Raw genomic sequence first — 23,464 nt, forward strand, 5'->3', positions numbered from 1 at the left:
TAGCGATTTTTGGAGAAATATTAATCAAATTGCTGTGCCTTCGGAGTTTTGATTACATTATTAAATTGTAATTTAAGTGTTTAATAGTGTTTGTGTAGGTAAGAATCGTATACATTGTGTTTGTCAAACCACACGGGAATGTTGATATTAACTTAAGATGAAATTAAAGATAATTAGAGATATGCAAATATGGACACATAATATTAGATTTCCAGTCATTTCGCACATAGTACATCATAGAAACCATATGATGCTCCGAAAAGTATGCTGGACTTACAAGCGGTTCGCAAATAAAGTTTTATTTTCCATTTAATTTAAGCCTCCTAATTAATCAAACTTCTACTATTAGCAGCTCAAAAGTTATTCAATAAAGTTATTTTTTATTTGATGTGTCTGGAGTAATTCTAAGTTATCTGGGTAAATATTCCGGAAGATGTCGAATTATTCCAATGAGGAGGTGGACTTACCCTTTCCGAGTAACCCGATTCTTTTTAGAATAATTACGGTAGCGATTTGCATAGACAATAGAAAGCAAATCGAGTGCAGCAGACGATTTTTATCGCCACCTAGCATGTTACTTGAACCAGTCCGTAAAACCAAACGAGACCTATCTATGCTGGCCGAAATGTTAATTAAAAACGGGTTGCATCAGCTTTGGGATTTCGTGGGGAGGGCGTACAAGCGTATAAAAGCCGAAGAGTGATCCCAAATTGGCATCAGTCTCACGAGCTCTCTAGTCTGACAATCTAACCAAGTCAAAATGTTCAAGATCGTAAGTATCTGAAGATCAAGGCCGGACAGTTCAATGAGTAATCCCGGATTATCCTAGCTGCTTGTCTGCGCCCTTGTCGCCCTGGTGGCCGCCAACGAGAATCCCGAGGTCAAGGAGCTGGTCAACGATGTCCAAGCCGATGGCTTCGTGAGCAAGTTGGTCCTGGACAACGGTTCTGCTGCTTCTGCTACCGGAGATGTCCACGGAAACATCGACGGAGTTTTCGAGTGGGTCTCCCCCGAGGGCGAGCACGTCCGTGTGAGCTACAAGGCCGACGAGAACGGATACCAGCCCCAGAGCGACCTGCTGCCCACTCCTCCTCCAATCCCAGAGGCCATCCTGAAGGCCATCGCCTACATCCAGGCCCATCCCAGCAAGGAATAAGCAAACGACACGACCAGGACCAAATTTCGAATCGGAGGTGCAACTCCAATGACCATGCCCTCTAACCCTTAGAATTTAAACAGCATGCTGACATTATAAGTGATTATCGAGTTAGGAAATAAATTCGATACTCTTTGGCAAAAATTATATTTAAATGTGGTCTTAATTCTCTGATGGGAGCACGAGTTACCTGGCCGCTGATTTATTTTGGCTGAGAGAATAAACTCTGCTTCAGACTATCACGAACTGTCTGGATGTTACCTGGTTGATCTTAGCCAATAGTAACCTGTTTAATTAGCGATACATGAATTGAAGACCATCAAACCAGATTTGGGTATAAATTCGGTCTGTTTATTACAGTTTTAAGTGCAATAAAATATTTTATTTAACAAAAGTGATGGCTGAGCAAAATATAACCGGAGTGGGATTGCTTGCTTCTGTTTGGCAGGCGCATCACATTTACTCTTTTATATTTATAGTGTTAAAAGAACAGTAAAGAACGATATAGTGAAATTTACGAATACTAATTGTTATTATTACTCGGTTTAAATGTTAGTCGTTACCGTTATTGAAAGTATTGCGGTGCCAAATTGAGACGCTTTGAGGGCGATACACTGGTCTAATCGACTACACTGATCGACTAGCTAACATACGTGCACATTGTCAATCATCTAGTATACCCTTTAAATCTGGGAGTAAAGAGTTCTCAGAACTCTGCAGCATTCTTCAAGATGTAAATGCTAGTCCATTTATCATGTTAATATCGGGTATCAAATAGTCGATATTCTATAGGTGTCTCTTGTTTAATTCTGTAATAGTTTCTATCTTATGTAAAAGTTAGGCCACGTTTTCGAACGTTATTAATAACACAATTTTGAATGACACTTTCAATTTCATCTATAGTTTTCAGACACATGATGATTAGTTAACAAATCTAGGGGTCTATTTTGGCAAACAAATTTTTATAAACATGGAACATAATAGATTGTACAAATCGAACAGGTGTTTCTATGCGGCTGGGATCTGCACATCCCACTTTTATTAGTAGTGCGAACTCAATTCCGTTTTGCAATAAAATAAAAGCCAAGCTGGTGATCTGCTCGAAATGAATATTAATTAACAACAAATAAGCAAATGCCTGCAAATTAACATGAAATATTTGCTAAGTCAACTTTGATAATTAGCAAGGAAATAATTATGAGAACTGTTCGAAACGGGTTATAATGGTCACAGAAATGCGAATCGTGGAGAATATAAAATAGTTTTCAAGTTCGTATAATGAGTAAAAGTAAAAATTTATTTTATATTTTATAAATGAATACAATCAATTTATAAGTTGCTTTAATGTTAATTCATCGCTTTCTAAGCCTAATCTGGATACCATTTTCCGATTTAAGCGTGACACGAATATTCAACACAGGATCGTACTCGCTCTGTGGGACACAATCCTCGCGGGAATGGTCGTTGATACCCGGAGGAAGTCCTTCCACGGCAGGCAGAATTTCGAAGCGGCGCAGCAACTGGGAGAGCAGAGCCTTCATCTGGTACATGGCGAACTTCTCGGCTGTAAAAATAATATAAATTAGTAAAATAAACTATCTAACCCAATGAACACTAACCAATGCAGCGCCTTGGACCTGCACTAAATGGAACGCTCTTGAAAGCCTCGATGCCCACATTTCCAGTTGGGTTCTCGAACCTCTCTGGCCGGAATGTGCAGGGATCGTCGAAGTACTTTTCGTTGTAGCCCATGGCAATGACGCACATGATCACCGTGGTCCGCTTGGCCACCTTGGTGCCATCTATAGGAATAGGAGATTATAATATGCGAAACCCACATTTCGCGCATTACCTACTGATATCGATGGGCTTGCGGTTTGTTCGAGCAATCAGTGGGACAGATGGGTACAAGCGCAGGGTTTCCCTAATAACCAGCTCTAGATAATGCATCTGATCCAGCCGAGCCAAGTCCGCCTCCCCCGCAAAGTTCTCGCCAAAGATGCGCCGCTGCTCCTCGGCAGCCTTTTGCTGAATCTCCGAGTGACGGGAAAGGGTGTACAGCGTGAATGATATGGCGGCGGCAATGGGATCGTGACCCTATATAAAAATGTTTATTTATAGTATTAATGTCATATGCAACAAGTACTAACTCATTTAGTAATGTTTTTACATATTTGCTGATGAGCAAGGGTTAATATATTTAAGTGCTACGTACCGTAAATATAAATGTGGACACTTCCTCGATAATCTCGCGCTCCTTGAGGGCTCGCCCATCGAGCTTGGCGGTCAGCAGGACGTCCAGGAAGGGTTTGTTGATTGGCTGGCCCTGCTGGCACGTGTTTTCCGCAGCCAACTGGTGTCGCCGTTGCGAGATAATCTGCGAGGTAATCAGCTTTCGAGTTTTATTAATTCTTGCCCTATATTGGCTGAATTTACCCGATTCAGTTCGCTGCGCAGGAGCGACAGAGCACGGCGCTGCTTCATGTAGTAGGAGGTGAGGCGGAAGAGGGCGTCGAACCGCTTCACGATGCTGAAGGTGCGTTCCTGGACCACATCGCATAAGCTGGGAAAGGGAGGGGGGAATTAAGAGCTTAGTCCTGGGACTACTCAGATGAACTTACTCCTTGATGGCACCATGCAAATCCGAGGGCTCTCCATTCAGCGAGCTGCTGTCCTGGCCAGTGGCGTTTTCTGTCGGAAAAAATGAAGAGATGGTGAAGAGTTGCAGATCCGAGCTCACTAAATGAACCCGAACGAATCCCGAAAAATCCCAATAAATTACCAACGGTTAACTGAAAAATCCTTCAAATCCTTTGCCCCACAAGATGCAGCAGAGTGTGTATCAATGGGCGCGATTGCCTCGACCGCGAAACTTTTCCGCCCGCACAATCTGCGGCACTTGTACCCATTTCCTATGCAATAAATCTTTTTTATAAAACGTTCATAATAAATTACAAAAAATAACAGAGCGAGGCGCCCGAGGAGCGAAACGCGGCCGAAAAAACGACTGGACAAATGTGTAAAGTTTGGCAATCGTACACATAGAGGAAATGTATAAGTCTGCTCTGTCTGTCCAAAAAAATGCCTATATTCTGACGAGAATAGAATATTTGCAAATTAGGAATATTAAAGTTAAAGTTATTAGTTATTATACAATGGTATTGATTTACGTGAAAAGATGGGTAACAACGTTTTTTGCTGTGCACGTAAAATTGATCTGCAAAATTGCGATGCCATGTTCAATAAACAAGTGCACCCCCACTCACCACACACAATATCCAGGGTACACTTAGCCACCAGCTCCTGGGCATCGAAGACTTCCTGTGTATCCGACAGTCCGTCGAGTTTCTGGACGAACTGTCCTCCCGTCCGGTGGACCACTCGCAGGTAACCCTCGATGGCCGAGCGCTCGAAGGCGGGGACGTAAAGCTTCTGGTGCTTCAGCCAGCGGGCACCGGAACTGGTGAGGAGGCCATCGCCCAGCCAGGGCCTCAGAAAGGAGTACAAGTGCTCCTTGTACAGCAGCGATGAGCTCGACAGGATGTTCTGCAGGCCAAACACAATGAGCTGATGGATGATGGGCGCGGTGGGGGACTCACCTGAATTTCAGCCGGATCACTCAGCATCATGTGGTACTGCAGGAAGACCAGGGAGCGGAATCCCTGGAAGTCATATTTCCGACAATATTGCAGGACCTTTTTGGGGTATTCTGTGGGAGACAGATAGAGTTGATGAGCCCACAACACTTTAGCTCCCAGCCCCAACGGCCTCGTTTGCGGAGCATTACAGCTGCAGTTGTGCAGAATATTCCGCAAATTAGGCTTCAAGTCAATTTTGGTAGTTGCAATCAATTTTCTTGCACTTCTGCCCAGTTTGGTGTGCCTCAGGTAATTATATTACTAATTGTAGCTCTGGACAGTAAACAATCACTGCAACCGAGTAATTTTACATTTTTTCGAACGTCTTCTTGAAGCCATGACAGAGCAATCTAAGCTGGCATAAAAATAACAAATAATAACAATCCCACAACAATGTGCAGCTCTTGCCAGTCCATATTGAAATGGAACCCCAGCCGAGCAGGGAGCAGAATTATATCATCGAGAGTATAGTGCACCATCGCTTTTCCCCTGGGCATTGTGCATTTTAAATGATTACTTTAGGCACGAGCAGGGAAGGGCGGAAAACAGGACCGAATTTATTCAGCTGTGCGAGGAAAGGCACTCGGGAAATGTGCACGGAGCCTGATGATGAAAGCTGTAGCAAATATAACAATAAATAAGTCGAGGAAATCAGCACAATCCGAGATGAAATCCAAATGTGCAACTCCATACCACCGGGAAATGAACGCATTCAATCGCTGCAAGTTCCCAGGTGCTTGCGGATTCGGTCAGAGCCACGACTTTGGCATTAAACGTTGAAGAGTTCATAAATATAGGCAGGCTAGTTGGCTAGTACTCACCGGCTGGCTTGAGACCGAACTGGAACAGGTTACCCACAAAGGGGTATGGCGTGGGTCCTGGGATCATCTCCATGATGCCAGCCATGTGGTCAATGTAGTTGAATATCCTCACTCCCTTGAACACCAAAATGGTGGCCAAAATGATGGCGATAGCTATTAGGAACATGATGCCGCCCAACTGTTCTCGCTCGCAATGTCGCACAGACTGGTTTGCCGTAACTTTCGCAGATTAGTCGGTGACCAATTTTCGCCCGATTATACCTTTGATAGCTTATCTGAACTTTATGCATTTTATTTATTTTTTGTTGCTTGCAATCGATGTACTATTACTTTATTGCCGTCGGTAATTGATAAATATTGTGGACTACCTGGTGGGAATTGACTCACTAAATTGATGACGTGTGGGTCTAAAGGCCTTCTGGTATCGCCAGAAGATATGGGGCCAATAAACGATTGTTAGTCGCTTTGTGATAATGAATTAGGGCGGTAGCCAAAACTTTTGACACGCAATAATTATGAATAGGGACACTTTCGATTGAGGGTTCCGAAAGAGAGATTAACCAGCGGAACGATAAGATGTTCAACATAGTTAACGCAAAAGGTCAAATAGATAACTTTCGGAATAGTAATCAGATTTTTAAGGTGTGTGGAATAACGATTGATATTGGCAATTAAATACATATAAATTTAAAAATAAAATTTGAATGTTATTTATATATTTACCGTGACTTTGCAATTTATAAATTCACTTTGGATAATTTTAATATCAATACGGAACTTCAATGGTTACAAAGCATTGCATTTTAAAACAAATCGTTAAAGATAGATAATTTCCAAAATACTAAAAAAATTAAAAAATATCATATACATATAAACTTTTCTTTTACTCGTTATGATCGTGCAACCACAGAACTTTTCATTACATCCTGTATATATAGTGCGATTCGTCACTAGGCGGAATGCCGTCCAAAGTGACTTATTTGATTTAACCAACTAAATAAATTCGACATATACACGTTTTCTTTAAAAATGTATATTATGGTGCTGATAACCGAAGAACAACGAAGAGAATGGTCTTGCTCTTCAATATTTTCTTTTTCTCTTTCCACTAGATTTATCTTCAAAGCTATTCATTTTTATATAAATTCACGAATTATCTTGTGTTTGAACGGATTTCTATAAAAGCATATTTTTACGAATGAGTGCATTTCCCATATACTTTAATCATTATTAAATACTACAAGTCATTATAAAAATATTCTTGTTTTTTGTCCCTGTACACATGGGGTTTGTATTCATGTAGCAGGAAGCGGTATCGACCTCCTTAAGTGTAAGATAGTCGTTCTGTCCATGTCCGTATGTCGGTTCGACTGAGTATCCATATGAACGACAAGATCTCGGGAATTATAAGCCCCAGAATGCTGAAACTAAGCGTGCAAGTTTGTTTCAGAAGATTGCCACAGCCCCACTAACCGCCCAAAACAGTCACGAAAACTCTATCGAAACATTAATCATATTTGATAAAAAATTTAATATAAATAAATAAATAGGCATAAATATAAAAGATTTGCCTTTCGATGGTTTAAAGTAATATAAATCTATATATAATACTTCTTTGACAACATATAATTTCGGTTTTTATTTGAAATAAAGTCTTATTTAATATCTTCCAAAGGAGAAGTCGCAAAAAGTGTATTGCATTCAGAAAAGTTCACTGCATAAACAGTCTCCACACCAGGAAATCGCCTTGATCTTGTTGTTAGTGTAAAATAATTATTCATTTTTGACATGTAAATGTAAATTTGCGGTGGATTTTACCTTACGTTTGTGATTTCTACCAAATTTGAGTCTTGCTGCTGCTGATAAGCTAAGAAGAGCAAGCGACTCTCTCTCTTCTCTTCAATTTCCGTAAGAGTAATCTCAAAAACATTTTGCAAACATAATGTGTTCATCAATGCACTCGACTTCGTTTTCTTGTTGTGAGCGAATGTTTATCAACGTTTGTCTTATCCCATTGTTTGCCGCCATAAAACAATATATACTGGATACAGATTAAAAAAGTTAACTGTTACACATTTAAGTGCAGTCTCGAAAACTATTGGTTCTCCATCTCATCTAACGATTAATCAGGGGGCTCATCTTAGAAAACTTGATATTGATTCGGCAAGTCATGCTGAAAGCACCAAAATATTTACTTATATTCGGGAGACTACAGTTGGATTAGGGAAACGGTAGGAAAGAGAGCAAGCGACTGGGGAGTATTGGTATCTCTCGTATTTAAACCGCCCGCCAGCCCAAATAAGCTCTCATATTTCCAGTGATTCGCGGACTGGACGGTTGTCTTGGAACTCGCGATCGAAAATGTGGTTCGTGTTGTATATTTTTCTGGCCCTGCCACTGCTGCTGGTTGCCTATCTGGAGTTGAGCACATTCCGGCGGAGAAGAGTGCTTAACAAGTTCAACGGCCCAAGCGGCCTGCCACTGATGGGAAACGCTCATCAAATGGGCAAGAATCCGTCAGGTGGGTTTTCCATAGTAGTTGGATAGGTCGTGGTTTTAGCCACGCAGAGGACACACCTGAAATTACCCATCTCGAATAGCGTTGTGACTGAGGTAACTGCGCATCGAATCTACTCAGCGGCGAGGCTATTCCAGTAAGGTTGTTTTGGGCCAGCGACTTTATGACCGGAAAACAAGGGTGTTAACTATCAGTTAATGGGGCTACTGGCACTTGTAGAAATGGGCTAATCGTAGCCTAGGTCGAGAATCGCAAAAATAATGCCGAGGCTTTGATTTGTGTTGTGTAATATGCGATGTATGTATTTTACTGCACTAATGAATACTGAAAATCGCGTGCCAAAAACAAACAATGATAACCTACGGAATACCGATATTGGTACGCGATCCGCCTACTAATGGCTTTTTCTCACGTCTATATAGAAATACTCGACACGGTTTTCTCCTGGTGGCATCAGTATGGAAAAGACAACTTCGTCTTTTGGATTGGAACGTATTCTAATGTATTGGTCACCAGTTCCAAGTACCTAGAAGTGAGTTGCAGCGAATTTCCAACAATAATGATGACTCTAATATTTTCGTACTTCTTCAGTTCATACTCAGCAGTCAAACGCTGATCACAAAGTCCGACATTTATCAACTAACACACCCGTGGCTGGGATTGGGTCTCCTCACCAGTACTGGCAGCAAGTGGCACAAACACCGCAAGATGATCACCCCAGCCTTCCATTTCAACATCCTGCAGGACTTCCACGAGGTCATGAACGAGAACTCCACCAAGTTTATCAAGCACTTGAAGACGGTTGCTGCCGGGGACAATATCTTCGACTTCCAGGACCAGGCCCACTATCTGACCCTGGATGTTATTTGCGACACAGCGATGGGTGTGTCCATCAATGCAATGGAAAACCGCAGCTCGTCCATTGTACAGGCCTTCAAAGAGTTAGTTTCGTACTTCGTAGTCGAACCATCAGATTGCATGACTCTTCATACTTTTCAGTATGTGCTACAACATCAATATGAGAGCCTTCCACCCGCTGAAGCGCAATGAACTGCTGTATCGATTGGCTCCGGACTACCCGGCCTACAGCAGGACTCTGAAGACCCTCCAGGACTTTACCAACGAGATAATCGCTAAGCGCATTGAAGCCCACAAATCGGGTGCAGTTTCGACCAGTACGGGAGATGAGTTCACTCGCAAGAAAATGGCCTTTTTGGACACCCTGCTGTCCTCCACTATCGATGGTCGTCCCCTGAACTCCAAGGAGCTGTACGAAGAGGTCTCCACATTTATGTTTGAAGGACATGATACTACCACTTCTGGAGTGTCGTTCGCTGTCTATTTGCTTTCTAGACATCAAGATGAACAGGTTTAGTACATCGCTTGAGACGCCAAATGTTTAAATAACTAATTTTTCCTTTCTATTATAGAGCAAACTAATTAAGGAGCAACGCGAGGTGATGGGTAATTCCGAACTGGGTCGCGATGCCACCTTCCAGGAAATATCCCAAATGAAGTACTTGGATCTCTTTATCAAGGAGGCCCAGCGTGTTTATCCCAGCGTGCCCTTTATTGGACGATATACAGAGAAGGACTATGTTATAGGTAACCATTAATTAAATCAATTTATAGGGCTTTACATAACAGTACCATACTTGCTTATAGATGGAGATCTCGTACCCAAGGGCACCACACTGAACTTAGGTCTCGTGATGCTGGGTTATAACGAAAAGGTGTTCAAGGATCCCCACATGTTCCGACCTGAGCGCTTTGAGCTGGAGAAACCAGGACCTTTTGAGTATGTACCCTTCAGCGCTGGACCCCGAAACTGCATTGGTCAGAAGTTCGCCCTGCTGGAGATCAAGACGGTGGTATCCAAGATCATTAGGAACTTTGAGGTGCTTCCTGCTCTGGATGAGCTTGTCTCTAAGGATGGCTATATAAACACCACTATCGGACTTCCTGATGCCGAGAGGAAGAAGCGCGATCCATACCGTCACAAATACGACCCGATTCTTTCCGCTGTGCTGACCTTGAAATCCGAAAATGGTCTATACATTCGACTGAAGGAAAGGCACTAAAGTGTCAATTTATTGATCTCTGTTAAGTTTGGTGCTTGAATTTTGCATACCTGGGCTTGTTTAGGTGTGTCGTCTCCACAGATACAATTATTAGGGATCTGTTAATCACTGCGTCTCATAGAACACATACAACTTTTTAAACGAACCATTGGGACTATGTTAATTAGTTTAAAATGGTAACATTTGAAATGATAGTTTCCACACGTGTAAGCCATTTTTAAAACAAATGTGCATCAAGAAACTGAATCGCAGCATAATGGAAAGTCATGCTGAATGCCCATAAATGAGTTTCAAATTTGGGAGATAATGTCGTCATAGGCTGCTTACTATTTGTGAGATACAAAGTGCGAGAGACTGAGAACTGTCTGCCGCGACCGGTTGGAGTATTTAAGCAGAGAGTCTTGAGGTTTCTACTCAAATCCGATTCACTCGCTGCACCGATCGGTTGTCTGTGGTCGCATTCAAAATGTGGACCGTACTGTGCGCTTTTCTTGCCCTTCCGCTGTTCTTGGTGACCTATTTCGAGTTTGGACTACTGCGGCGAAAGCGAATGCTGAACAAGTTCCAGGGCCCAAGTATGCTGCCTTTGGTGGGCAATGCCCATCAGATGGGAAAGACTCCCACAGGTAGGTGCTCCATCCGGACAAACTAGACAAATCTCAATGTGTGGGATCAAAGTCTCCTCTAGATAACGTCGCTCGATAGGTGTCTGATCATATAACAATTGTGTACGAATGATAACACTGAGACTTAAATAGTAATTTGGCCCGATCCGTGTGATTTAAATATACTAAAGGTCGCTGCAGTGGGGATTAATTAACCAATTCTTCTCAGGGGAAGACATCAGTCGTTATTTGCTGTATTAAAGACTATGGCTTCTATCTAATTGTAGAGCAAGTAATCTTAATATAATTCGTTTTATCTTCGCTCTTCAGAGATTTTGAACCGATTTTTTGGCTGGTGGCATGAGTACGGCAAGGATAACTTTCGTTATTGGATAGGCTACCACTCGAATATTATGGTCACTAGTCCCAAATACATGGAGGTGAGTGTGACATATTTATATCGCTCAGGCGAGGATGGTACAATGCAGCTTTTGCGCAGTTTATACTTAGCAGTCAGACTCTGATATCCAAGTCCGATGTATATGATCTCACTCACCCATGGCTGGGATTAGGCCTCCTCACTAGTACTGGCAGCAAATGGCACAAACACCGGAAGATGATAACCCCAGCCTTCCACTTCAACATCCTGCGGGACTTTCACGAAGTGATGAACGAGAACTCCACCAAGTTCATAGATCAACTGAAGAAGGTGGCAGACTGAGGCAACATCTTCGACTTCCAGGAAGAGGCACATTACTTGACTCTGGACGTCATTTGCGATACAGCGATGGGTGTGTCCATCAATGCCATGGAGAACCGAAGTTCCTCCGTTGTGCAGGCCTTTAAAGAGTATGTATTATGTATGTATATAAAATATAAATGTATATTTATAGCTTAAGTATATCTTTTGACGTTTTCATACTTAAGCAAAGTATGCCTTAGTACTACTTCCTACAGATTTACATCAATTTTTGTTTACTTTAGTATTACCTACACCATTAAGATGAGAGCCTTCAGTCCGTGGAAGCGCAACGAATACCTCTTTCGCTTTGCTCCTGAATATCCAGAATATAGTAAAACTCTGAAAACCCTGCAGGACTTTACCAATCAGATAATAGCGAAGAGAATCGAAGTCCGAAAATCAGGGCTTGAAGACGACATCAAGGCTGATGAGTTCTCCCGCAAGAAAATGGCATTTTTGGACACTCTGCTGTCATCCACAGTGGATGGACGCCTTCTGACTTCCCAAGAGCTTTACGAGGAAGTATCCACCTTTATGTTTGAAGGCCATGACACTACAACATCTGGTGTAGGTTTTGCAGTCTACTTACTTTCTCGACATCCAGATGAACAGGTTACCGATTTGAAGAAAAGATTTTCACAAAGCAATTCTAATAAAATATTGCTTTCGAATTGCAGGAAAAATTATTTAAAGAGCAGTGCGATGTGATGGGCGCTTCTGGACTTGGTCGGGATGCCACATTTCAGGAGATATCCACAATGAAACATTTGGATTTGTTTATAAAGGAGGCGCAACGTCTTTATCCGAGTGTCCCTTTCATTGGTCGCTTTACAGAGAAGGACTACGTGATTGGTATATCTTCGAAACAAATTTAGGCGTTATTAGTAATCAGGAATATGTTTTCAGATGGTGACATTGTGCCGAAAGGCACTACCTTGAACTTGGGCCTTCTTATGTTGGGATACAATGACCGTGTTTTTAAGGATCCTCACAAATTCCAGCCGGAACGCTTCGATCGTGAGAAACCAGGGCCCTTTGAGTATGTGCCATTTAGTGCTGGTCCCCGAAACTGCATTGGACAGAAGTTCGCACTGCTGGAGATCAAGACTGTGGTGTCCAAGATCATTCGAAATTTCGAGGTGCTGCCAGCTCTGGATGAGCTCGTTTCCAAGGATGGCTATATAAGCACAACTCTAGGTCTTCCCCCGGAGGAGAAGAAGAGCCTTGATGCTCACATTCATAAGTAAGATCCAATTTTGTCGGCATCCATGACTCTGAAGTCCGAAAATGGTCTGCATATACGCATGAAGACGAAGCTCGGATGAATAAACTCTTGCAGGCTAAAAATTTTGATAAGTACATGTATAATTCACATTTTAATTAACATTGCTACTTTATTGTCACTTATTTGAATAAAATTAGCTTAGACTGCCACTAGGACGCTGCCCACATAGGGATTGGCAATGAACTCCGTAGATTTGATAACGTCGCCATCGATGTACTGGGAGCTCAAGGACGTGGTAATGACCTCCGCCTGGGTGCCCAGTCCGTAATACTTGGTCAGGTCCAAGGTCTTGGAGGTGCTGCCCAGGTTGAGAACGATTACATAGAGATCGCTCCCGCTCTTTTGACTATTCGAGAGACAAACTATTAGTAATCGAGGCATTCTAATAAAGATTGCTAGACTTGCCGTGAGTAGATGATCACATCGTCGTCGATTGCCTGAATGTTGAGTTCTCCCTGGCGAAAAGATGGTTCCTTGCGCACGCGCACCAGTTTTTTGAAGATCTGCAGGTGGGAACGAGGAGCACGCAGCTGCTGCAGGGCGTTGTTGGTTTTGTAGTCGTCAGCCACTGGCAACCAGGTGTGATCGGCACTGGTGAAGCCTGAAAGTGGTATATACATATAAATAGAATATCAATAAGAACTACAATTGGATGAAAAATTCACTGATTTTAAGTGTTGAAATGTCAATGCTACATAATTTCCCCCACAATGGGCTTCTCATAAGTAAATTTTAGATAAGTATTATAGAAGTATCACAAATGTTTTTGTTATCAGAATATAAAAAGCTTCTTATCGCACTGCAACGTCAATGTAATTGATTAGTTATTCTATTCAAACGGCCATCATTCTTAGTGCATTTCTTAATGTTCACATTTGTATTCCAAAAGAATGTCAGATGACCCTTCAGTGAGGTGATTTCGGAGTCTGTGTAACGCAATCAACCAAATGTTTTGGTTCAGTGTAGTTTGTTCATACTAAGCAGGGAAAATATAGACAAGTTCATACCTGCTTTGGAGGAGGCGTCCCACTGGTAGGGAGATCGGGCAGGGTCCCTGGATCGGGCGTAGTAATTGTCGGGATCGGAGTTGCAGGCATTCGGATCCACGGTGTCCTCCCAGCTGATCCAGACGTCGGTCATGCCCAGCTCCTCTCCATTGTAGGTGACCGCGTGGCCGGGCAAAGTCTGCAGCAGGATGTTGATAAGGTCGGTGCGCTGGACACCAAATCGGGAGGCCACTCGCTTGTTGTCGTGGTTGCCCAGCACCCAATTGGCATATACGCCGGCGGGCATGGCGTCCATCCACTTCTTAATATGATCTACGTACTCTCCGGCCTTAGAGGCGTTGTTGATGCTGGTCAGGAAGTCAAAGTTGAAGGGAATGTGGGAGCCGTTCCTTACTCCATTTCCGTAGTAAGTCATGATGTTCTCGAAGCTGGTGTACGCCTCCGTCATCAGCAGCCTCTTATCTCCGCCGTGCTCCACATGAAACTCATCCACCAACTCACGCCACTGGTACACCATGTCAATTGTTTCCGGCATGTCCTGTGTATAGATGTGCTGCGTGTAGCAGTGGTCGTCGGGGTCGGGGCAATTCACGGGGTCGTTGGTCAGTGGCTCGTCCGGATACTGGTTGTAGCGATCGAGATCCACCTCAAACAAGTAGGGAACTGCATCGATGCGGAATCCGGAGACTCCCTTTCCCAGCCAGAAGCGAATAACATTCTTCATCTCGTTGACCACGGCCGGATTTCGATAGTTGAGGTCGGCCTGCTGGATGGCGAACTGGTGGAGGTAGTACTGCTGGCGCACCTCGTTCCACTCCCAAGCGCTGTAGCGAAACTCAGAGTTCCAGTTGCTCGGGGGCTCCCGCTCACCAGTCTCGTTGTTGATCTTGCCATCGTGCCAGATGTAGAAGTCCTTGTAGACGGGGTCACTGTCCACCGACTTGGTGAACCATTCGTTTTCGGTACTGGAGTGGTTTGGCACGAAGTCCAGAATGATCTTAATGCCCACCTCCTTGGCCTTGGCGATCATGCGCTCAAAGTCCTCCATGGTTCCGTATTCGGGCTGGATCTGGTAGAAGTCCGAAATGTCGTAGCCAAAGTCGACCATGGGCGACTTGAATATGGGCGACAGCCAGGTGCCCGTGAAGCCGATGTCTTTCAGATACTGCAGCTTTTCGGTGACCCCGTTCAGATCACCAATGCCGTCTCCGTCGGAATCCCGGAAGGAGCGCGGGTAGATCTGGTAGTAGTTTCCACTCTCCCACCACTCGGTGGCTCCCACGAAGCCAACGATGGCCAGTAATAGACACGCAGCTGATTGCGGGCGCATTTTGATCGATTTTGTTTGGGCTGGAGAGCTGACAGTGCCTTTTATACTAGTCGATAAGGTGGCACCTATCGAGATCTGGCCATTTTGAGTGGCCATTTGAATTGCTGTGCAAACAGCTCCCATGAGTTCTCAGGGTGCTCGAGTCGAACCGAAACTGTCATTGTTTTCTTACTCCCAGCGAAGCTTTACGTAAAGCCATTAACCCACTCCCAAATGTCTTCGGATTGCTGGAAAAATACCGATTTTTGCGACAAATATCTTCCGGAATTATTTGTATACTCGTTACCGGTAATAGGAAGAGGGTATGAAGGTTCGGCGAAAAAAATATTAGCACGAGCGTTTCCGGTCCTATGAGGTTATATAATGTATTATATCGGAATAATGAGAAATATATAGCTAAAAAGTTGAGAATAAGGCTTTTTCTTCTAGAAAAGCATACACATCTAGAGATAGTTCCAAAAGATTTCCACATGCCCTCTTACGGTTAAAAGCAGACTATATATTTAAAGTAAATATAAAATTAACTAACTTTTACATTCCGCTGCTGGGATCCAGTCTGAAACCGAAGGTTTTGCATTGTGAGTAATGGGTATCCTATAGACGAAGCACCTGTCTTTTCTGTTCTCTCTTGTTTTTGTTATGGTAGGCCTTTGAATTGGACATTAGTCACCTGATAGGAGCGCAGACAAATCCTACTCCTTCAACTACAAGCAAACAAGCAACAAGCTGGAAAACCATGATTACTTAACACTTAACAATGCTGTGGAAATGTTTTAAGATAACCTTATGGAAGTTTTGGGGGCATTTTAATCGCGTGACAATACATAATCATCGTTGCAATAATGCCTAAACTATTGTCAGTATCAGCGTAGGTCGACCATCCACATGATAAGCGTTTTGAGGAAAGTATTTCCTGCCTTTATCTAACTCTATAAAAATGTCATATTTTACCCGCAGTAACTTGTACCTTTAGTTCATCAATTACATATACGCGTAAATGAAATGTATATCCTTTATGCTATATTCGTTCATATGAATTTAAAAAGTAATATGAAGTGGTTTTGATCCTACTAAGGATATTCCTGATCAGAACCTTAGTGTCCACTTAGGCATGTCCGTCCGCCTGTCTATCAATTACAATAAATGCAGCCTTCACCAGGTTGCGTTAGTGCAGTAAGCCACCTTAACAGGTAACTCAAAATATATTTGTTGATTGCATTGATTATATGAAACCACTGGTGGTTTAATGAGTGCCCGTACTTAAAAAAGCTTATCACGAAAATACAAAAACATCCTTCGAATCGTGGCTAGAATAGTATCAGGAATTCTACATAGAATTTATGTATTCATCTTTTGTGAACTTTGGAGAATAATGATGTGGAATAGTAAAGGTAAAGCGAAAATGGTGACCTAATCAGTATTATAAATCTAAAAAGCAAAAGCTTTTTGCCCATTTATTATCTGTCTTGCCAATTTCAACCAATATACCATTGCCTTGTGCCCATGCGACTCAAAAGATTATTTTCCTTCATAAAACAAATATTTTTGTAAGATTTTATAAATTTTACAAGCCATATATATATATTATACTTGTGATTTTCATTTGAATTTGGAATGTATATTATGGTGACGCACTGCACCGCATACAAATAGTAAAGTACTAAAAGATATTGATGCAGCTTGTGTTTCTCAGGCCAGTCATCAATTTATATCTTTAACAAACGTACTTTATTGCACTTTTACGAAATTTCGCCGCCAAATGGAATGCCCAACAAAATAAAAAAGCTATTGAGAGCGGGAAAGACCAGTCCGCTGTTATTTAATCTAGCAAATATGCGATAAAACTGATAGATTACCAGTTGGCCGGTGCAATTGTGCCTTATCGACTGCTCAATCGCTACATGGCAATTGGTATTAGCAAATTGAGTTTGCCCCACTCAAACGCTATCGAAATGCCAAAGTGGGCACATCTCGGGCTAGCGGCTCTCCTTCTAATTTCCACCACCCAGGAGGGTGCTGCGGATATCGATTGGTGGGAGAACGCCTCGCTGTACCAGATATATCCGCGCTCCTTCCAGGACAGCGATGGCGATGGCATCGGGGACCTGAAAGGCATTACTTCGAGATTGGGCTATCTCAAGGAAATAGGCATCACTGCCACCTGGCTGTCGCCCATTTTTACCTCCCCAATGTCGGATTTCGGCTACGACATCTCCAACTTCTACGACATCGATCCGATTTTCGGCACTCTAGACGATTTCGATGCCCTTATAGTGGAGGCCAAGTCGCTGGGCGTTAAGATCATCCTCGACTTTGTACCCAACCACTCGAGCGACGAGAACGTGTGGTTTGAAAAGTCCGTGAATCGCGAAGACGGCTACGACGACTTCTACGTGTGGGACGATGGAAAGCTGAATGAGGAAACTGGTGCAAGAGATCCTCCGTCTAACTGGGTCAGTGTGTTCAGCGGACCCATGTGGACGTGGAACGAGAAGCGCCAGCAGTACTTCCTGCACCAGTTTCAGGTGAAGCAGCCGGATCTAAACTTTACCAATCCAATGGTCAGGGAGCACATGCTGGATGTCTTGAAGTTTTGGCTGGACCGCGGAGTGGATGGATTCCGTATCGATGCAGTTCCACACATCTACGAGCACCGCAATGCAGACGGATCCTATCCGGATGAACCGGTTAGCGGTTGGGGCAGTGACCCCAATGCCTACGACTACCACGATCACATCTATACCAAGGACCAGCCGGCCACAGTGGATCTCATGTACGAGTGGCGTGAGTTTTTGGACAACTATCGGGCACAGAATGGAGGCGATTCACGGGTTCTGCTGGCCGAGGCCTATTCCTCCGTGGAGACACTGAGTGCTTACTTCGGAAACAGCACCCATCAGGGTACCCAGCTGCCCATGAACTTCCAGTTGATGTATCTCAGTGGATATTCCACCGCCAAGGATGTTGTGGGATCCATCGACTACTGGATGAATACCATGTGGAAGGAGCACCAGACGGCCAATTGGGTCGTTGGCAATCACGACACTAACCGAGTGGCCGATCGTATGGGAGCTCACAAAGTGGATCTGCTAAATGTGATTGTAAACGCCCTGCCAGGTTCTTCGGTCACCTACTACGGCGAGGAAATCGGCATGTCCAACGTGGACGTGGAGTGCACCGGCGACTCCTGCGAGGATCGCGATGGAGAGCGCACGCCAATGCAGTGGACGGCTGGAAAGAATGCCAACTTCTCTGATGGGGAGTCCACCTGGCTGCCTCTAAGCCCCGAATATCAAAGGTACAATGTGCAGACTGAACGCGGTGTTTCCAGATCCTCCCTGAACATCTTTAAGGGTCTTCAAGCACTTAAGAGCAGTTCCGCCTTTCTTGCGTTTAAAGACGATGGAGGTTTCTCCTACGAGGCGGTGACGGAACAGGTTCTACAGATCATTCGGTAGGTGAAGCAAATCCTCTTCTATAGCTGATCCTAAGCTCCGATATCCTACAGCACAAACAAAATCAGCGAGGAGTATCGAATCCTGGTCAACATGGGCAACGGTATGGAAATCCTCGATGGCCTGGCCCCCAAAACCTACGAGTATGTGCTGGCCACTGCCTACTCCACACACTATCCGGGGTAGGTTTTCTCTACTTTTTTGATTTCTATACTTTTAGCATACTTAAAATGAATTACAGGCAAAAAGCGGATCTGTCACAGAGGATCATTCTCATGCCCTACGAAGCAGTCGTTCTACGCTGGTTGGCTTAACTTCTTGTACTTATTTTGGTGTACCAAGAATTACTTGTTTAGTTCGTTTTGATCAGTACGAATGGCACTGGGGTCCCTCATAAAGATAGGCCCTGTTTCGACATATGTGTTCCCAGAAATATATTAAACCGAACTTTGAGTGCCAATTACCACATCTAGATTTTATAGACACCCACTTAAGATATAGGCATTTGGCCTGCGCTGTCGCTTGGCTATCGCTATGGATTAATCTGCGAATAAACGTGATCGATAGTAATCGTACGAATTTAGTATTGCCTAATTGGCCAATAAATTAAATGGCTATTATTCAAAACTTCCAGTGGGTCTGTTTCTAATCAGTGCTTATACAAGTTGGCATGGGGCCATCGTAAAGATAAGCGCAGTTAGTTAAGTAGTCCAACCCTATTAAGGAAGTTAAGCGATCAAAATATTTTTGTGTTATTCTTTATTAAGGACCTATTATATTAGTTTAAACTGTGCTCAGCACAACTGCTTCCTTGGGCAACAGCAGCACGGAGTTGGAAAAGGTGAGGTCGCTAAAAGGATAAAATGGTTAGTCTTGTATGGTTAAAGATATTCTCAGGTGTCCAGTGCTTACTTCTTGCGACGCACACTCTTATCATTCACCACCACATATTGCAGTTGCGTGGTTATGGAGGTGAAGACAGAGTCCAAGTTGATCGACTCCACATCATCGTTGATGTTGATGAGGGTGATGTACGACTTGTAGCCCGCCAAGGTTCTGTTGATAAGGAAATCCGGTCAATATCCAGTCTTTGGGTAAATTATACGATTGTTCCAGCTTACCGCTTGAAGGCCAGCACATTCGGACCAATGGCTGTTACGGAGACATCGCCCTGCTTCAAAGTAGGCTCATCACGCAGAGCTCGCAGCTGCTTGTAGACGTTCAGGTGGCTCAGGGCGATTCCACGCTCCTTCTTCACATTGACCAACTTGTAGTTACTGGCCACAGGCAGCCAGGTGATCGAGGCGTTGGAGAATCCGGCGTTGACCTCGTCGCTCCACTGGAAAGGAGTGCGCACTGGGTCGCGAGTGAGGCGCTCAAACTCCTGTTCGTTTGATTGGCAGGCCTGAGGGTCCACGGTGTCCTCCCAGCTGATCCAAACGTCGGTCATGCCCATCTCCTCGCCCTGGTAGGTCACACTCACGCCGGGCAGTCCCATGATGATCATGTTGCAGGCGTCGATGCGATCGGCGCCCAATCGGGAGCCAATGCGACTCTGGTCGTGGTTGCCGAACACCCAGTTAGCCACCTGACCTTCTGGCATGTTGTCCAGCCAGTTGTGGATCAGCTCCGAGTAGTGGTAGGCATCGGAGCTGTAGCTGATCTTAGCCAGCAGCTCGAAATTGAAGGGGATCTGGGAGCCCAGGTGGGTGCCGTTTCCATAGTACTGCATCAACACTTCCAGGGGAGAGTAGGCCTCGGTGAGCAGGACGCGGTCGTCGCCACCCAACTCGGCGTCTATTTCCTCGATCACATCGCGGAAAGCGTAAATCAGCTCCAGGGTCTCGGGTTGATCGGTGGTGTAGATGTGCTGCAGGTAGGTGTAATCCTCGGGATCGCTCACTGCCTCGTTCCGGGGTTCATCGGGCCAGTTGCCGTCGGCATCAGCTGGAATTTCGTAGACATGAGGCACAGCGTCGATGCGGAAGCCGTAAGCACCCTTTCGCAGCCAGAAGCGCAGCACATCCTTCATGGCTTCAACAACCTTGGGGTTGCGGTAGTTTAGATCGGGCTGTTTGGCGTGGAATTGGTGGAGGTAGTACGCCTGCCGTTGCTCGTTCCAGGTCCACATGGAACCGCGGAACACGGAGAGCCAGTTGGTGGGTGGCTGGCGGATACCGTTGACCACCTTGCCGGTGTGCCACACATAGAAATCCTTGTACTCCTCCTCGCCAGCGGCCGATCGGATGAACCAGTCGCACTCGTCACTAGTGTGGTTCGGCACAAAGTCCAGAATGATTTTGATGTCCAGCTCTTTGGCGCGCGCAAGCAGCGCCTCAAAATCCTCCATTGTGCCGAATATGGGATCAATACCTTTAAGATCAGCCACATCGTAGCCGAAATCAGCCATGGGCGAGGTGAAGATCGGGGATAGCCAGGTGGCTGTGATTCCGATTTCCTTCAGGTAAGGCAGCTGTTGCGTAATACCTGATGGCAAGGGTGAAGTAAGATAAGAGCCTAAGTAGTACGCTTTCGACTCGCCTACATACCTATGAGATCTCCCACGCCATCGCCATCGCTATCCTTGAAAGATCTGGGATATATCTGGTAGAACTGACCCGACTTCCACCAGCCAACCTCCGCCAGCGAAGGTAGAACCAAAGCCAAAAGGCACGATAGCACCAGCAACTTGAACATGGCTCCCACTAAATCGATCGATTGCCAATGGCCAGAGGGATTATAAGGTGCCTCTATTTAAGCATACCGCTCCCATTGATAAGGTGGTGATAAACCCACCATATAGCAAACTATTTCTGATTACCTCCGAGGGGATGGCAGATTTACGATCGCACGACACTACGAACGGGTTCTCATGATAGGCAGGCTGTGGAATTTATTGGAGTCAATTTCACGGTTGTTTTAGGCAGCTCACGCCTAGAGATCATGAGACAGATTGGCTGGTAAATGAATCCAACTGCATAGCCATATCTTATCGGGGGACTGGGTTTTCGGATTTCGCAGGGGGGAGTCTTGGCCTACTTGGGTCTTTCGGATAATAAAAATAATGAGAGAATGGGGGGTTCAAGGATAACTGATAACTGATTTGTTTAGAATGATTCAATAACTGGAACTAAATGAGTGTAGGTCATTATAAAGCTAATGTTGCTAGACATTTTGATTAATATTCGTCGACTTTAGACCACTGCACTATGGGGCATTTGGCCTGTTTTTTTTGCAAAAATGTGTTTTTCACAAGTATGCAAAATTGAAGTATTTTAGTATTAATACATTGGAAATACATTGTTAAAATATTATGTTTTAGCCGGCAAAAGTAATTTTAACAGTGTACTGTTATAATAACAGCTGTTAAAGTCGGCTGTTGCGAGCATATACCAGGTGGTTGCAATAAGCGCAAAATTTAGCTTAACTTTCAAAGTGTTAAAATTTTAAAAGAAGATCGTAAAAGAGTAAAATTTGAAATGGATAATCAATATTCAGGTTTGTATTATGTATATATATTAATATATTGTTTATTGTATGCGTCTATTTCTAACAATTTGTACATTTAGCATGTGGTGTCAACATGTAGCTGTTAGAAAAAAATTTCAACTTTGAATAGAGCTATAACAATTTGTTCAAATTGGTTCAGTATGTGTGTTGTAGTGTGTTCAATTCCTAACTCATATCAGGTAGTCTCTATGTGCGTTTTTTGCGGGTTTTTGAGAAATTTCATTTTTTAGGGAACAACATCTCGATTGCCAATGCTGCCCTGCTGGAAGGGTGGCGCAAGCAAAAGGGTGTTCGTCAAAAGGAAAATTCTTTTTGCACTTTTATTAGTGGGCATTTTTCTGATAGCAAGCTAGACTTTAATGAATGATTAACGAATAGTAATAATAACGAATGTTTTCAGTCAATCTTTTGCGAAATTGGAGAAAATGCAATCGAAAACAATATGAACTTTCGAAAGTTTTTTCAAAGTGGTTAGAAGAACACCTAGTCCTGAAGGTAAAAGAGAAAAATAAAAAGGAAAGGAAATTAGCTGGATGCCCGAAAACGTAATATTATTTTAAAAGTTTGAGTGGCCGAAGACATCAAGTAGATTAACTCGTATGGGCGCAGAACCACAACGAACGTCTTTTGGGTCAAGCTGCAATGCTAGCTGCACGGAAGCGCGGCCTGCTGGATCTTGCAGACATACTTAAAATTCTTTTTTTTAACCCAGCCAAGGCAAATATAAATTCGTTCGAAAACATAAGCGACTATCTCTTCCACCAGAAGTCATTCAAAATTTGAATTTCAAATGTTAGCTTGCGAATTTGAACCTGACACCGATTCTTCAGACTCTATTGATTGTAAAGACGAAGACGACTATGAATTTGTATACAATATTGAAATTAAAAATTAACTTTAAAAATATAATATTAAAAAAAAATAAAAATAAAAAATTGGGGCGGAGTTGGGGGCACGCCCACTTTTCCAAAATATTCCTGGGGGCATATGTAACACATAAAAAAAAATTCATCTAAATATCTCCCATAGTTTAGGAGTTATTAATTTTTGTAAAAAAAACAGGCCAAATGCCCCATAGTGCACTGTCGCCATTTAGAGTGCCACCAGTCTTAGAAGCACATTAAAATCTTATCAAACATTTTAAATTGCATTACTTGAACAAATAAATTATAAGTTATGTTCAGTAATTGAATCCTTGGGGAATACCTGTCAATATCAAATAAATGGAAATCGATCAAATAATAGCCTTTTCAGATAGTCATGTTTTTAAGTGTAAAGCACCCAAAAAACAGACCTAGATAACCGAATTATAGTCC

General features: G+C 43.5%; 6 protein-coding genes across 6 annotated transcripts; 3 read left to right on the top strand and 3 right to left on the bottom strand.

The window, feature by feature from the left end:
* Positions 1 to 681: 681 nt before the first annotated feature.
* On the top strand, positions 682 to 1,305 carry LOC6608176 (larval cuticle protein 4). The gene is made up of 2 exons (XM_002032885.2): positions 682 to 772; positions 830 to 1,305. Exons 1-2 carry the CDS (start codon positions 761 to 763, stop codon positions 1,154 to 1,156), a joined length of 339 nt encoding a protein of 112 aa, XP_002032921.1. The 5' UTR covers positions 682 to 760; the 3' UTR covers positions 1,157 to 1,305.
* Positions 1,306 to 2,426: 1,121 nt separating this feature from the next.
* LOC6608177 (probable cytochrome P450 4ad1) lies at positions 2,427 to 5,823 on the bottom strand. The gene is made up of 9 exons (XM_002032886.2): positions 5,616 to 5,823; positions 4,756 to 4,865; positions 4,423 to 4,702; positions 3,778 to 3,847; positions 3,593 to 3,719; positions 3,372 to 3,533; positions 3,013 to 3,253; positions 2,776 to 2,958; positions 2,427 to 2,720 (listed from the first exon to the last, which is right to left on the bottom strand). The coding sequence occupies exons 1-9, from the start codon at positions 5,779 to 5,781 to the stop codon at positions 2,509 to 2,511; spliced, it is 1,551 nt and encodes a 516-aa protein (XP_002032922.1). The 5' UTR covers positions 5,782 to 5,823; the 3' UTR covers positions 2,427 to 2,508.
* A 2,096-nt stretch (positions 5,824 to 7,919) lies between these two features.
* Positions 7,920 to 12,998, top strand: LOC6608178. Its single transcript, XM_002032887.2, is given in 12 exon segments — positions 7,920 to 8,136; positions 8,556 to 8,665; positions 8,725 to 9,074; positions 9,133 to 9,502; positions 9,564 to 9,738; positions 9,799 to 10,212; positions 10,607 to 10,840; positions 11,150 to 11,259; positions 11,319 to 11,668; positions 11,804 to 12,173; positions 12,239 to 12,413; positions 12,468 to 12,998. Coding segments are annotated over 12 exon segments (3,237 nt in total). The 5' UTR covers positions 7,920 to 7,976; the 3' UTR covers positions 12,887 to 12,998.
* On the bottom strand, positions 12,930 to 15,183 carry LOC6608180 (maltase A1). The gene is made up of 3 exons (XM_002032889.2): positions 13,854 to 15,183; positions 13,252 to 13,447; positions 12,930 to 13,192 (listed from the first exon to the last, which is right to left on the bottom strand). The coding sequence occupies exons 1-3, from the start codon at positions 15,181 to 15,183 to the stop codon at positions 12,985 to 12,987; spliced, it is 1,734 nt and encodes a 577-aa protein (XP_002032925.1). The 3' UTR covers positions 12,930 to 12,984.
* Positions 15,184 to 17,112: 1,929 nt separating this feature from the next.
* Positions 17,113 to 19,217, top strand: LOC6608181 (maltase A2). The gene is made up of 3 exons (XM_002032890.2): positions 17,113 to 18,637; positions 18,692 to 18,820; positions 18,880 to 19,217. The coding sequence occupies exons 1-3, from the start codon at positions 17,136 to 17,138 to the stop codon at positions 18,950 to 18,952; spliced, it is 1,704 nt and encodes a 567-aa protein (XP_002032926.1). The 5' UTR covers positions 17,113 to 17,135; the 3' UTR covers positions 18,953 to 19,217.
* A 163-nt stretch (positions 19,218 to 19,380) lies between these two features.
* On the bottom strand, positions 19,381 to 21,362 carry LOC6608182 (maltase A3). The gene is made up of 4 exons (XM_002032891.2): positions 21,188 to 21,362; positions 19,760 to 21,125; positions 19,551 to 19,694; positions 19,381 to 19,488 (listed from the first exon to the last, which is right to left on the bottom strand). The coding sequence occupies exons 1-4, from the start codon at positions 21,333 to 21,335 to the stop codon at positions 19,422 to 19,424; spliced, it is 1,725 nt and encodes a 574-aa protein (XP_002032927.1). The 5' UTR covers positions 21,336 to 21,362; the 3' UTR covers positions 19,381 to 19,421.
* Between the last annotated feature and the right edge of the window lie 2,102 nt (positions 21,363 to 23,464).

Source organism: Drosophila sechellia, chromosome 2R (genome assembly GCF_004382195.2).
Source record: "Drosophila sechellia strain sech25 chromosome 2R, ASM438219v1, whole genome shotgun sequence".
Taxonomy (NCBI): Eukaryota; Metazoa; Arthropoda; class Insecta; order Diptera; family Drosophilidae; genus Drosophila; species Drosophila sechellia.

Excerpts from the sequence above, each read along its gene's own strand:
- LOC6608177 (XM_002032886.2), bottom strand. The coding sequence starts at position 5,781 with ATGTTCCTAATAGCTATCGCCATCATTTTGGCCACCATTTTGGTGTTC. Across the intron at positions 4,703-4,755 it reads GTGATCCGGCTGAAATTCAG|AACATCCTGTCGAGCTCATC; the intron begins GTGAGTCCCCCA and ends TTTGGCCTGCAG. Across the intron at positions 3,254-3,371 it reads TGTCCACATTTATATTTACG|GGTCACGATCCCATTGCCGC; the intron begins GTACGTAGCACT and ends ATTTTTATATAG.
- LOC6608180 (XM_002032889.2), bottom strand. The coding sequence starts at position 15,183 with ATGCGCCCGCAATCAGCTGCGTGTCTATTACTGGCCATCGTTGGCTTC. Across the intron at positions 13,448-13,853 it reads GGACGCCTCCTCCAAAGCAG|GCTTCACCAGTGCCGATCAC; the intron begins GTATGAACTTGT and ends TACCACTTTCAG. Across the intron at positions 13,193-13,251 it reads GATGTGATCATCTACTCACG|TCAAAAGAGCGGGAGCGATC; the intron begins GCAAGTCTAGCA and ends TCTCTCGAATAG.
- LOC6608181 (XM_002032890.2), top strand. The coding sequence starts at position 17,136 with ATGCCAAAGTGGGCACATCTCGGGCTAGCGGCTCTCCTTCTAATTTCC. Across the intron at positions 18,638-18,691 it reads CAGGTTCTACAGATCATTCG|CACAAACAAAATCAGCGAGG; the intron begins GTAGGTGAAGCA and ends GATATCCTACAG. Across the intron at positions 18,821-18,879 it reads TACTCCACACACTATCCGGG|GCAAAAAGCGGATCTGTCAC; the intron begins GTAGGTTTTCTC and ends AATGAATTACAG.
- LOC6608182 (XM_002032891.2), bottom strand. The coding sequence starts at position 21,335 with ATGTTCAAGTTGCTGGTGCTATCGTGCCTTTTGGCTTTGGTTCTACCT. Across the intron at positions 19,695-19,759 it reads AATGTGCTGGCCTTCAAGCG|AACCTTGGCGGGCTACAAGT; the intron begins GTAAGCTGGAAC and ends CCTTATCAACAG. Across the intron at positions 19,489-19,550 it reads AAGAGTGTGCGTCGCAAGAA|CGACCTCACCTTTTCCAACT; the intron begins GTAAGCACTGGA and ends TTATCCTTTTAG.